The 13,358-nt window shown below is 35.8% G+C and overlaps 1 protein-coding gene across 5 annotated transcripts in view; it reads left to right on the plus strand.

Moving 5' to 3' along the window:
• DMD (dystrophin) overlaps positions 1-13,358 on the plus strand; it is a 1,320,554-nt gene that overhangs the window by 588,359 nt on the left and 718,837 nt on the right. For all 5 annotated transcript variants that reach the window (XM_075774516.1, XM_075774534.1, XM_075774546.1 and 2 more), the window contains 3 exons: positions 230-364; positions 1,133-1,282; positions 8,855-9,016. In XM_075774516.1, the coding sequence (XP_075630631.1) occupies positions 230-364; positions 1,133-1,282; positions 8,855-9,016 (447 nt within the window). The remainder of the gene's footprint in view (positions 1-229; positions 365-1,132; positions 1,283-8,854; positions 9,017-13,358) is intronic.

The following is a 13,358-nucleotide window of genomic DNA, read 5'->3' on the forward strand; positions in this document are numbered from 1 at the left end:
GGGGGGTTTGAATTAGATGCTCTTTAAGGTCCCTTCCAATCCAAACTGTTCTATGGTTCTATTAAATGCTGGGAAAAAAATCAACTATATGGCACTCTAACCATCAGATAGCAACCATGTTGGTTTTGGGATGAAGCACGCAATGTTTTCAATGTTTTAATAAGAGAAAGTTAGTTGTGAGATTTTTCAATATTAATAGACTTTTTTTTTTTTTTTTTTCCCCCATCAGGAGGTATGGGCATGTTGGCATGAATTATTGTCATATTTAGATGCAGAAAATAAATGGTTGAATGAGATTGAACTGAAACTCAAGGCAACTGAAAATATCCAAGGAGGTGCAGAAGAGATTTCTGAGTCTCTAGATGTAAGTGCAGACTTAAATAATATCAAATCACATGTATTGATAAATTGTAAATCACATTACAATCAAAAGAAACTATGAATCAACATTATGCATGAGCAAGATGCAGAATATTTGGAAAGTCCTATGTTCACTTGATTCAAAAATGAGTTTTAAATTGGAATCTGCCTAAGTGAAACAGTTATTATGAAAATGTGCTGTGCCTGATGTCATTGATAATTTTTTGTGACAATAAAGTACATGTTCTTAAAAAACATGGCCCCACTTAAGCCAATCAAAAGAGATTGAAGACTTCAGAGAGAGCGAACTTTCATCCTAGCACTGCAACTGTGTTTATTATTACTTAATTTTTATTCATGGAAGCTTTCAAATTTGTAGAAATTCAGTTAATACTCTTAGTGAATCAAAATACAAAACGTTACATTGAAAGTGCATTTTTGGTTTTGAACTTCAGTCAGAAACTCAAGTAAATTTTTTATTTTTAAGTACACAATTACTCCCAGTGCACTCAGTGGGCATAGTCCACGTTTTTAAAATCAAGCACCCAACTCACTGCTTTGCAAAAAATCTTTCATTGTTTTCGGTAATAAGTAATACAGAACATTGGTTGACAAGAAATGGGGCGCAGATATTTTTATCTTTTCTCTGTATTTTTATTGTGTATGAAATATGAAGTTTCTTATATTTTTAAGGGGAATTGTAGTTGCTCTCTAGAATCTTATTTGCAGAAAGGAAAAAAAAAAAACCCTACTTTTTTTGACCTTGTTTCAGTCTTTGGAACGTTTAATGAGACATCCAGAAGATAGTCGCAATCAGATTCGGGAGCTGGCTCAGACTTTAACTGATGGTGGAATTTTGGATGAATTGATCAATGAGAAACTTGAGAAGTTCAATACTCGATGGGAGGAACTTCAGCAGGAGGTATATTTAATAATTGACCTGTCCTCGCATTATATAGCTGCCAGTCTAACACCATTAAAAAAAAAAAAAAAAGAAGATTATTTTGTTGGTATAGTTTCTAAACAGCACACACACAAACAAAGACTTATTTTAGAAGTGCATGGTTTGCATAGGTTTGATGGGTTAACTACAGTAGGTAGCAAAGCCCCACATAACTGCTTCCTCACTCCCCACATCTTCTGGTGTGATGGGGGAGAGAATTAGAAAGGCAAAAGCGAGAAAACTCATAGATTGAGATAAAGACAATTTAATAAGTTAAAACAAAGTTAAAATAAAAAAGGGAAGGGAAAAAGCAAGTGATGCAAACCCAATCACTCACTGCCAGGAGACTAATGCCCAGCCAGTCCCCGATCAGTGGCAATTTTGGAAAAACTCCCCCCAAGCCCCTTTTATTGCTGAGCATGACTCTATGTGGTACAGAATATCTCTTTGGTCAATTCAGGTCACTGTCCTGGCTGTGTCCCTTCCCATCCTCTTGCCCACCCCCAGCCTACCTGCTGGGAGGGGCAGAGTGAGAAAGAGCCGTCCTTGGCGCTGTGCGAGCACTGCTCAGCAATAGCCAGAACATCCCTGTGTTATCAGCACTGCTTTGGTCACCAGTCTGAACCACAGCACTATAAGGGCTGCTGTGAAGAAAATTAACTCCATCCCAGCCAAGACTAGGACAATAGGTAACCCTAAAATTGCAAAATTGAAGTGACAGTCTTGTGGATTTAATCTTCAATTGCATATTTAGAGATGCTTTCTTGGACAGAACTCTTACTGAGAAGCAAACTATTTCCAAAATTAAATATAAGAGTAACATTCTCTTACAGATATATTCTTTACTAAACAATAAATGAGTCTTTGAATCAATGAAAGATTTTATAAAGACACTTCAATATAGAAACATGTTTAGGACAAGGAGATTAAAATCTAGCAATAAACTAGATTAGTGATCTTTGCCACAGACTCCATGAAGAAAATTTTACTAATTCTTTGACAGATGCTATGAGTGGGACCCTATACTTTTTTACTGGTAAATCAATTCAAAACTGTGATTCTTGTGCATACCTTCTATATACCTGCTTTTTTTTTTTTTTTTTTTTTTTTTTTTTTTTTTTTTAAACATCTAACTTCTGTTTGAAAGCAGATACATTCCCTGGAATTCTGCTATTTGGCATTTGTTGGGTTTTTTTCCTGACTTGGAGGGGGAATCTGGGAATATACAGAGGGCTTCCAGTGTGTGAAAACAGGACAGGCTGAGTGATGGATGAATACTATTCAGTCTTCATAATAATAGGCATTAAATCAAAATTCATGCAGGGGTTAAAGGTGGAAAGTACAACATGAAGATGTGTGAAATTCTGGAGAAAATTTGGATAAATGTACAAGCAAAATACATTAGAAATGTGTTCACTGTTTTCCACTTTAAATATAGACAAAAAGCGGAGTGGGAGGGGAGCCCTCCTCGTTCTTTGAAAGCTTGATCTGGTATTTTGTAGTCAAATACCAATGATGAAATCTGTGTATGAATACAAGAGCTGTAAAGAAACTATTTTAATCGCAAGTGGCTCAGTCATGCCACTTCTTTACCATATGTTTTCTACAGGAAAATGTTTTATTAATTTTTCCACTGAAGTCTCACACACTTTTTTTCATAGATTCCTGACACTGAATTTTCTGTGCTGTTTGTGTAGCCCTGTTGAAATCCAAACAGCATGCACTCTCCTTGCATAACAATTCAGCTTGTGTTCAAGGTCACTTCTACTTCAGACATACTAATAGACTATCCTAATGTGTTTAAGTTATTTATTTTTATTTGAATAATTGTGCAGGTAATTACCAAGACAATAAGCTCATGTGGGTACAAACTGATATGTGAAATATTTATTCACTGCTAATAGAGCAAGCAAAACCAAACCACTGACTATTAATGATGGTGCAAGACAATACAGCATTGCTACTGAGATAGAAATTCATTTCTAAAGGCAGATAATGGCTTTATGTTTGTATGCCTTATCTTCTTTAGTTAATAAAGACTGAGTGTGTTTAGTTTGCTTTTGAACATCTGGGGCTGATCGATAAGCGACATATACCCTATCTTTACTTTTCAAGGACTGATTCACTTACAGGTCTGTATATTGGATCTAAAAAACACTGTTGCCTGAAGAAGTTCAAGGTAATATTGCAAGTGGCTATCATCCCCTGTAATGCTGAAAATTATTTACATCCTGTCCAGCAAACTTCAAAAATGTCAGCTAGATATTCTTGAGAATATGCTTGCAAAAAACTGTATAAATCATTATTGTTCAGATGGACTTTACACTAGATTCAATTTTTATTCTTGGGGATGGTCTCTTAATTTTTTTAGGGCTCCCCTCAAGATTACCCTTCATTTCTTTCAAAGAGCACACATTCATCATTTGACACAATTTTTCTGTTTTGCTCTTCTCTCAAGAGGAGAAAGAATGCGTGCGCCATCTCCACGTGACTGCTTTGAAGGCTGCTAAGAGGGCTGCTTTTACAAGCTCTGAGGCATTATCTGTCTGCAGTGATAACCTAAAGAGATAAAGAAGTCCACCTTGGTATAGTTTCCAGTTTTGGAATACAGCTGACCAAAGATGAATACACTTTGGGGTTGAAAGGTCAATATTTGTAACCATTTGCTTTAAAAACGCACTGTGGAAATATTACTGGAATTTGCAGAATTAGTTCTAGCTTGGAGGGTATTAAAAATTCCTGGGCCTAAAATGGAAATGGAAAAAGTATTTCTAGTTTAAGGCTAAACACTAATCCACTCTGATTCCAAACAAAAAGAGGAAATTAACACATTAACAATTTGATGCAAAACGTACATAGATGTTGTAATGTATCATCTCAGACACAACTGTTATAACACCAAGAATTTAGGTCAAATTTTAAAGTAATTTAAACAAGCTAAGAAGGAAATTTAAAGTTTTCTAACTTTTAACTTTTTAACTTTGCCCCATGGTAACATTTCTCAATAATTAGAGAGTATAACTGAGCCACAAAAAAGAGCTAACATATTTTCCTTTCTTAAAAGACCCCTTTCCATGAGCTGTAATTTAGAAGCTAATTAATGAATTCTGCATTATAAATAAATAAATACACCCTGTAGTAAAAGTACTAGAATTTTGGAAAGATTTTGTTCTACTTTTCTCCCTCAGCACAACTACTCAGTACTGCCTCAACAACAAAACTCTGCCTGGTTTTAACCATAAAACTCTACCCAGCATCTTAGTAACTGCATATGTGAGTAATGTCATTAAATAAATTAAATGTATTATTTAAGAAAAAAGTGGCAATATCTCTAAATACAGCTTTATAACATTCAACATCAAAGAATGACCTACAATCATAAGCAACTGTTTGAGCACCTCTAACTTTCCCGATATTTGATAGCCGCTCAGTGCAGCCTTTCTCTTAATATGGTATTTTATATGGATAACATGCAATGTTACCATTTCCTGCATTTACCGTTCATCTTTGTTAAATTGTAAACAATGCAATACCCCATACCATAAAAATTAAATGTTATGCTTAATCATAAAAAAATAACCAAAAGTCTACAAAAACCTGTAGAGACTTTTATGAAAAATTCAGTCTATAGATATTTTTTTCTTTTCTCCTTCACTCTGATAGTGCCTAACAGCAGATTTTTTTTGTTTCTTTTTCATTTCCTTGACAGCTGTCAACATTTCACTGGCTCAGAAATAATTAAACAGTTGGTTATTTTCCTGAGATTTCCTATTTAGCAATTAGCCATCAGACACTTCCCTTTAGAGACCAAAGCCTTCAGCTTTTTTAACTATGATCTGATAGCAGAGCTAGAGCTTCCTGTTATGTCCTCAGACCCATTTATGTATTGCAATGTTAAAGCATCTATTTCTTCCACAGAGGAATAGAAAAACCATAATCTTTTGCAGGGGAAAAAAAACCTCAAAACAAAACAAAACAAACCACCACAAAAAACCCAAGACAAACAAACGAAAACCAAAACAGACCTCCAAAACCCAGAACATCATAAATAAAAATATTTTAATATTATAGATATATAAATAATTTCAGCTTTTACATGTCTTTTGAAAATACTCATGTCCAGATTTGCACACTCCCAGACATGCAAGTTTTGAGGACAAATTTGAAACTCAGGTTCATGGATGCAAGAGCGTAGTATGTCTGCCCCTTTCTGTAAAGCACTCCAATGCTTACCTCCATCAGTAACTCTCTTTACAGAAAGAGAGGAAGAAGCCACCTCCATATTGTGGCGTTCCCCTGGACTGAACTGATAAGTATTCTGCAATGCCAGGGATGGTGCCAGTGAGCAGGATTAAGTTTTTGAGTCAGCTGCTGTGTACTGGAGAAATACAGTTTGATAGGCGTCATTAGGTGTATTGTACCTTTTATAAAGTTATTGTGAAAATTCTTTTGTTGCATTTGTTGTGTCAATTAAACAGGGTCAGAGGCTTGACTGTAGGTGAGGGTGCAGCATGGGGTCTGTTCCTAGTAGGCAATAGGGCAGCGCACCCTGTTTGGGTGAAGGCATTTAGCCGGTTTGAGAGTGGTGTTACTTGCCCGGAAGGCCAAAGGGCAGGTCCTTAACTATTTTGGCCTCTATTTCTGGCTGTTTAACAACATATTGAATGGAGTTATATGTTTTCCAATTACATCTTAATTTTACCACACCATAAAACATAGAAAAAAAATAATAATTCAAGCAACACCCATTTATATCTGAGAAAATTGTCACTGCTGTGAAAGTGCTGTTCCCCAGTATTCAGCTGTGTGGTTCTGCTCCCACTGCCAAAATAGGTTCTCTCTTGTACCGCTGCATTCTCACCTTGGTCTGATATTATCCATCCATTCACTCATCTAAACTCTTCACAGTTTTTGGAAAAGATATACTTTCACCTCACTTGGAAGATACAAAATGTCACACACATTTCCTCTCTGAGGAAAATGAAAGGGGAATGTTTTGTCTTTGTGTGTGTGTACATAGTTTGTGTGCACATGAAGATATCACAAGCATGCATATGTATTTATCTGACTTCATATTTATTTGAAATCCACCCATAATAATTGTCAAACTCACGCAAGGATCTGTTGTAATTCTTTCTTAACTTTATCTGCTTTAATATTTGATCAATGAGTTTGGGAATATGTTCATTTTCCAGTTGTATTTGAGAACAGAATTTTTATATACATAGTTTCTGCTTATATCAGCACAGAGATGACAACTTTTCAATCACCATATTTGTCATACAATTTTAAGACTTTTTGTGAGTTTCCGTGCAGTGATAACCGCATCATTGCGCGCATGCAGGCTGCTCCTGAGGCTGGCAGCAATTTTATCTATACTTCAGCAAGTGCCTGGCTGCTAATAATAGCATGGATCAGCATTTAACAAAGGTTCAAAGCTTCAAGTATTGCTACAAAAGTAGTTTTTCAGAAGAACTTAAGACCAAATTTGTGTCCAGTATATTGAAATCTCAAAGAAGTGCAGGCATTTATTTTAATGACTAACAAGAATGGAACTTTCTCGACGTCTTTCTTTAAATTGTGAGCGTTCCTGAACATCAGAACACCACAGCCCTCAGTATGAATGGATTATGCATGCAGGTTAGTCCTACCAGTTAGCCAGAGAGATTGGTAAAGGCAGAGAGGTTTCCTTCCATGCTTCCAGGAGGATGCCCTCTCCCGTGAGCCTTAGAAACGTACTTACCCTGTTTTCTGATCGAGGTCTCTTTCAGTCTACTGTACAGCGATGCAAATGGAAAGGCAGAGAGTGACTGTATCTCAGCCAGGGTTACAAACTAGTAGTAAGGACTGCCAAGGTAAATGGAAGCTGCGGGTTTTAAGCCCGCTGCTTTGAACAGGCTGAGAACATTGTAATATAAAATCTCAAACCAGATGAAGGTAAAAGTCATTTAAGTAGCAAGCCTTAGTAGCGTACTGGGAAGTTACACTGTTTCAATGGTTCATTTGGTGGAGTAACAATACCTCAGTGGCTCAGGTGCTTCTGTTAACACCGACAGCATGGGTCCGCTACGTAAAGCTGCTCAGTTCCACAGAAGGTTCCTGGAACTGGCAGTGATACAAGATTATCTGATCAGCTGTTTTGAAATAGCACAAAGCAGCTTGCAAACACAAATATAGTAAATACTGGTCGGATCCCTACCCTTTAACTAAGTCAAACAGCTAGCAAGAATGCCCACAAAAAAGAATGTTTTTCATTTGTTAAATGTGAAGTCCTGTGAGAATCTGAGCTCTGTGAAGAAGGTACAGATATATCAAGAATTCTCACTGAATTGCTGAGAGATAATTTTGTTCAAGGCAAGAGTTTCATAATAGCTATGAAATCAAATTAAAGTGTAGCTTGTTCACCAAAAAGAAAAGTGTGATTTGACTTGAAAAATGGCAGGACATCTAGCAATGTCATTTAAAGATTGCTTTGCTTTCTCCCTCCTCCTTTGATTCTTGTCAAAGAAAGTCACTGTATTCTGTGGTCAGCAGTATGGCTGGGCTTGTACAGGAAAAATAGCTGTACTGCATTTGAGATCGCTGGTAGTTGTTGGTCTTTGTATAAAGCAGAGACTCTGCTAGGCAGAAGCTGTAGTCGAAGTAAAATATGAGACCGCAGGTGAACACAACAACAGATGGAAGGAAGCACTATGTTCTTTATTACCTGGTAATTATCATATTAAACTGTTACAAATAATAGTTATAGCTAACCAATTTATGTCAAATCTTTAAAGCACAACTTGGAACAAGAATTTTATTGTTCTGATTCGGTAACTCATAAAGGGAGCTCCTTTGAAAGGAAAGCGTCCTTCTTAAAAAAAGGATTGTTTAAAAGGTGATGGTAGGCTATCCACTGTGGCACTGATGGTGGCGTAGAAGCAAGAGACAACTTTCTAGACTAAAAGAGACTATGGTTAGAGTGGTAATAGATTGGGCAAGTCCACAGACAAGCCAAGACATGGATCCATCTCTTCTTTTTTATGAGGGTAGGCATTGCCTCTGTTCCAGACAGGTATTTATACTTCGTATAAGAGAGCTCCTTCTCAAGAGAGTCTGTATCCCTCTCGCTTGCTGAAGTGGATTGTCTCGGATGGGATTGTGATGACAGTAACCCTATTCTCAGTAAACAAAATCTCTTGAACTATATAATGAGATCAGGAGGACCGCTATGCCTCAGAGTGAAAGACTGTCAGGGTGGTTTTATTATGCAGCTTTGCCAACTTCCGCTCTGCAGAGAAATTCTCATTGCATGCATTTGTTTTTTAGGGTCCTGTATTTTTTAGAACTTGTCTAAGCTCTCTGGGGTTTTGTTTGTTTGTTTGTTACTAAAAAGAACTGAATGGGTGGCAAAAAGATGCGCAACTTATCATACAAAAAGGTGGATGAGCACAAGTCAGCAGTACTATTTTTTATTCTTAGCCTGCACTTCTGAAAAAAAAAAAATTGTGGGAAAAAATGTATTATATGCATTTTTACTGCGAATATTGATAACATTGTCATTGTTTTTAGGCCGTGAGAAGACAAAAGAGTCTTGAACAGAGTATTCAGTCTGCCCAGGAGACTGACAAAACCCTCCGCTTAATCCAAGAGTCTCTCGGTGTTATTGACAAACAGCTGGCAGCCTACATTGCAGACAGAGTTGATGCAGCACAGGTCCCTCAGGAAGCGCAGGTAAGTTACATACAGCTTGAACTGATGTGCTTACTGGTTTTCTCAATCAACCAAAGAGTATTTGGTTGTCCCCTAGCCTGATATTTATAATGGGGATTTGCAATGCGATCAGTATGAAAGCACAAGTAAATTTTAGGTAGGATTACTTTGAGAAGTTCAAGCTAATTTTCTAGTAAAGTCATATTTTCCATCTGTTTTATACTATATACCTGTCCAGAAGATGTGAAGAACTATAAATGTCATGCAAGACTATGCAATATCTTTAAAATGACAAAGCTAAGCCAAGTGACTCTTTAAAATCCAGTTCCCATCCTGGAAAGAAGAAACTCATTATCTTCATTATTCTTAGATGGCTCTTTTACAATGTTGATTACGTGGCCTACACATAGTTACTAAATTATTGAAACACAGACAATATTGTTAATTATTTCATGATGTGCACATAAATCTATTTATAGTTCAGTTTTTACAGCTCATGTAAGTTTGACAGAAACAGCTTAGAAATGGTTTATTGAGCCTTTGAAATAAAATTGTACATCTAATTCTCATTTTTACTCTTTCATACTTTCTTTTATAACATCTGCTTTACTGCAGCATTAAAATGGTAAGAATACGAATTAAACAAACCCAAACATCTCTGGTATAAAATTATTAACAGTTTACAGTATTATTTACAGCAAGATTTCAGTAAATGCCACCTAAATTTAGGAAGTCAGATTACAAAAACAAACAAGCAAACAAACAAGCAAACAAACAATAAAGGCTACAGAGAAATATAAGATTAATGCTTTATAATGATTTTAGAAGAAGCATTCAATTGTGTTTTTTTCTGGCATGCCTGTAGAGTTTTAAATCATTGTAAAAAAATTAGTGTCTTACATGAAGTAGCTTAGATGACCTTAAGTATATTCAAAGCTGAATATATATAGCCTTGAAAATCTCTTCTTTTAAAAATAAAGGTTTCCATGTCTTTTGAATTAAATGTAGATAGGTGTACATTTCAGTTGCTTTTCATGTGTGTATTTGTAGGTACATGCAGATATTTGTGCGTAAGAATTAAAAACCTTATATTTAGAAAACAGGATCATATTTGCATTCAGTCTTAATTTTAAACGTATTCTAATTTATTTGCTTTTAATTTACATCAGTATAAGAGTAGGATAAGATTCAGATGAATCATTGTTCCAGTTTGAATCCTAAGCTTATGTTAGCTATCAGTTGACTCTCCTGAATCATTTTTCTACTTCTTTGCAATTTGAATAAGCTTTTTTGTGTGTGTGAAATAGGATACAAATCAGCATTAAAGATGTATCAGTTTAATTTCTCATCTTGTAATTATATAACTCTAATACATAAGAAAAATTTAATATGAAAGCGTCCTTTTTTTCTAGTGTATTTGGACCCTATACATTGTAGTAATTTTCAATGGCGTGTCATATACCCCATGGACGCATCTGGTTTATGTGCGTCCTTAGGTACAATATTGGCAATGATCACAGACTGTGTAAAAGGAAGCAATTCAAACCTTCAAAACTGAAGCAGTGTAAAACTCAACCAACCTTAATTAGCACACTTTCATGGGAAAATTTCAGCTCAGTGCTTTTGCAAAACTTGTTTTTGTTCTTCAGATTTCATTGTCTGATGTCAAGTTCACCTGATTATACTATATTCACTGTGGGAAAACCAGCATAGAGGCTGCAGAGTTTTTCCCTTTCATGTTTTTATTTTAAGATGCCAGTGGGACTTAATGAAAAAAAAAAAAACAACCAAAACTTAATTAACAGCTGAACAGATTTAATGCAAATATTGAAGTTCTCTGAAGTTCAATTGTGAAGTTCTTTAAAATCCTAAGAGGAAAGGGAATAAACAATCCATCATATGCGGGTAAATATACTGAGTCATTCCTTTAGCGAATGGCCATGCCAACCAGTGGCAGAATAGGGATATACTGAAAGGCTGCATCTCCTGTGGAGCTTCTGCTGGCACAGCTCTTTTGTACAGCTGAAAACAGTTCATTCATATAAGATACGCTACAATAGTGTCTGCACAGCTGGAATAGGAATCTTTCAGTCAATGATGTTGGTTTCTGGGCAGGGGTCAGTTTATCCATGCTGAGGGATTTAGCAAACTGTTCAGTAAAGTGTGTTGCATTTCTAAAAGAACATATGGGAGAATTTATAATCAGAAAGCTGTTGAGGGTTTGGGAGCACTGTGTGTTTGCTTCAAAAATTCAAATCTGTTTAGAGCTTTGATAGGAGGAAAAATCTTTGATTCAGCTGATTGGAAATGAATCTGAGAAAATAAAACTATATTTAGCTCCTCTTTTTAAATGAAATTATGAGTTTAGTTTATTCAGAAAGTTGACAGAAAGAAAAGGGAGTTAGATGTGTGCTGTTCAACTTCTCCTTTGGATCATTTTTTGAATGAACTTCTATGTGCTTCTTACTCCACCATGTGGCACTGAGCATTTAATGCTAGAGATCCACTGCCACCCAACAGTTTCTACTTACTGACTCATTTTGAGTACAACTAAAGATGCTGTATTCAGACAAAACAAAATTCAGTATGGAAGATAAGTGAATAATATTCTGAGAAAAGCAACAGTAACATACTTTGCCTTTTCAATAAACTCCTTGAATAATTTCATGTCTGTGGTGATAAGCACTACATGCTTGACTATTTTCTAAGTGAAGATGGTTATTAATCTGTTTTTAATCATTGTGCTATGTTCAAAACCAAAGTTAATGTGATGACATAATAACAGAGCTTGTCAATTGTGCAATGTGTTACTTGTCAAGAATAATGCCATGCTTCATTGCCTTCAGACTAATATTTTGGGACAAAGAATTCACAATTGTATACTTAGCAAAATGTCTAATGTTAAAGCCATTTACACTTGTTCTCTGCTGGAAATTGTGAGAATTATTTTGTTCAGCCATGTGTAGATCAGTGGTCAAAGAGGGAATAGCTGATAAGCATTATTCAGAAATGTAAGCTTACATTTTGTTGTGTATTAAGTTTGAGTATCTATGCAGATTTCTGTACTATACAGGTTCTCACAGTCTACACATCTCCATCGCATCTGAACACTGCATTAACTGTGTTTTAACTGCACAAACTGCATTTGTCATGTCCAACTTATTTGGTCTTGCCTTGTCAATCACATTTCTGTCCTCTGATGATTTGTTCTTCTCATTTGGATTCTTTAGTTAATCTTTCTTGAAGAGTAGTGTCCAAAACTAAGTAGGCTGTTCTTGTTGAGACTTACCTGTATGTCATTCCAGCTATAACATCATCTTCTGTATGTATTACATGCTTTTCTTTTTTTTTTCTTTTTTTTTTTTCTTCCAAAGGTGTGACATCATTGGCACATGTTCTTTTTGTGCTTTTAAAGACAGGTACTTCAACTTCATTTTTATAATCTTCTGGTACTTTGTTTATCCTTTCAGAGTTTTCAAAAGTAACAACTAAGAGTTCTGAAATTGCTTCAGATATGTTTTTTATGTCTGCTTGAAGCATGATCTTTCCTTTATAAAGACTAACTTACCAGAATGCGCTCTCAGTGTTTTATTTTCTCCATACATTAGGCTGAGATCTGACTCTTTAGTCATTGTGAGCAAATGTGAAAATAAGCAAAAATGAGATTAAACTGAGCACCATTCTTCAGAGCTGTTAGGTTAGCTGAGTGGTATTTAGAGAAATACAAATCAGAAAACCTAATACACCAAGAAGAGCTGGCAAGCTGTTCTCTGCAATTCAAGAGAGCCAAATCTGCAAATTCATATCCAGGTAATTTTGGTGTAAGAGTTATATGAAGGACTCATTAATTACAAAAGTAATCTAGTATAATTTCAGTTCATAATGAATTAGTTCACAAAAAAGCAGAGAACAAGTAGAGATTCATCGTTTTGCCTGTATTACGTCATTTTGTCATCATCATCTTGTGCCACTGCAGAACTCATAGGGTTGCTGTCAAGTGCAGACCTGTCATGCAGTAGATCCTAATGAAATCCTTAGTAGAAAAGTGATGTCCTAGGCTAAATTTAGACCTTGTTTTCCATGAACAAACAGTGGAAGAAACTTCAGTTAATGCACTTGCCCTTGTCTTCAGGACCACCACTCAGTGCTGAAAGATTTACTACTCTGGCTATGTAATTTTCAGTTATTGAGAATTAACAACTTTTCAGTTGCCCAGTATTAGTATTGCCTGATGTATTTTGTTGGAGGATATGAAATGTGCACAGATGAACGTGGGTGTAGTAGAGGATAGTGCAACTGCTTAGTTTATTTTGCATAGCATGTTCTGCTTTAAAATGTCTGTGACAAGGGAGCAGCATATTTA

This window comes from Balearica regulorum, chromosome 1, assembly GCF_011004875.1.
Source record: "Balearica regulorum gibbericeps isolate bBalReg1 chromosome 1, bBalReg1.pri, whole genome shotgun sequence".
Classification (NCBI taxonomy): Eukaryota; Metazoa; Chordata; class Aves; order Gruiformes; family Gruidae; genus Balearica; species Balearica regulorum.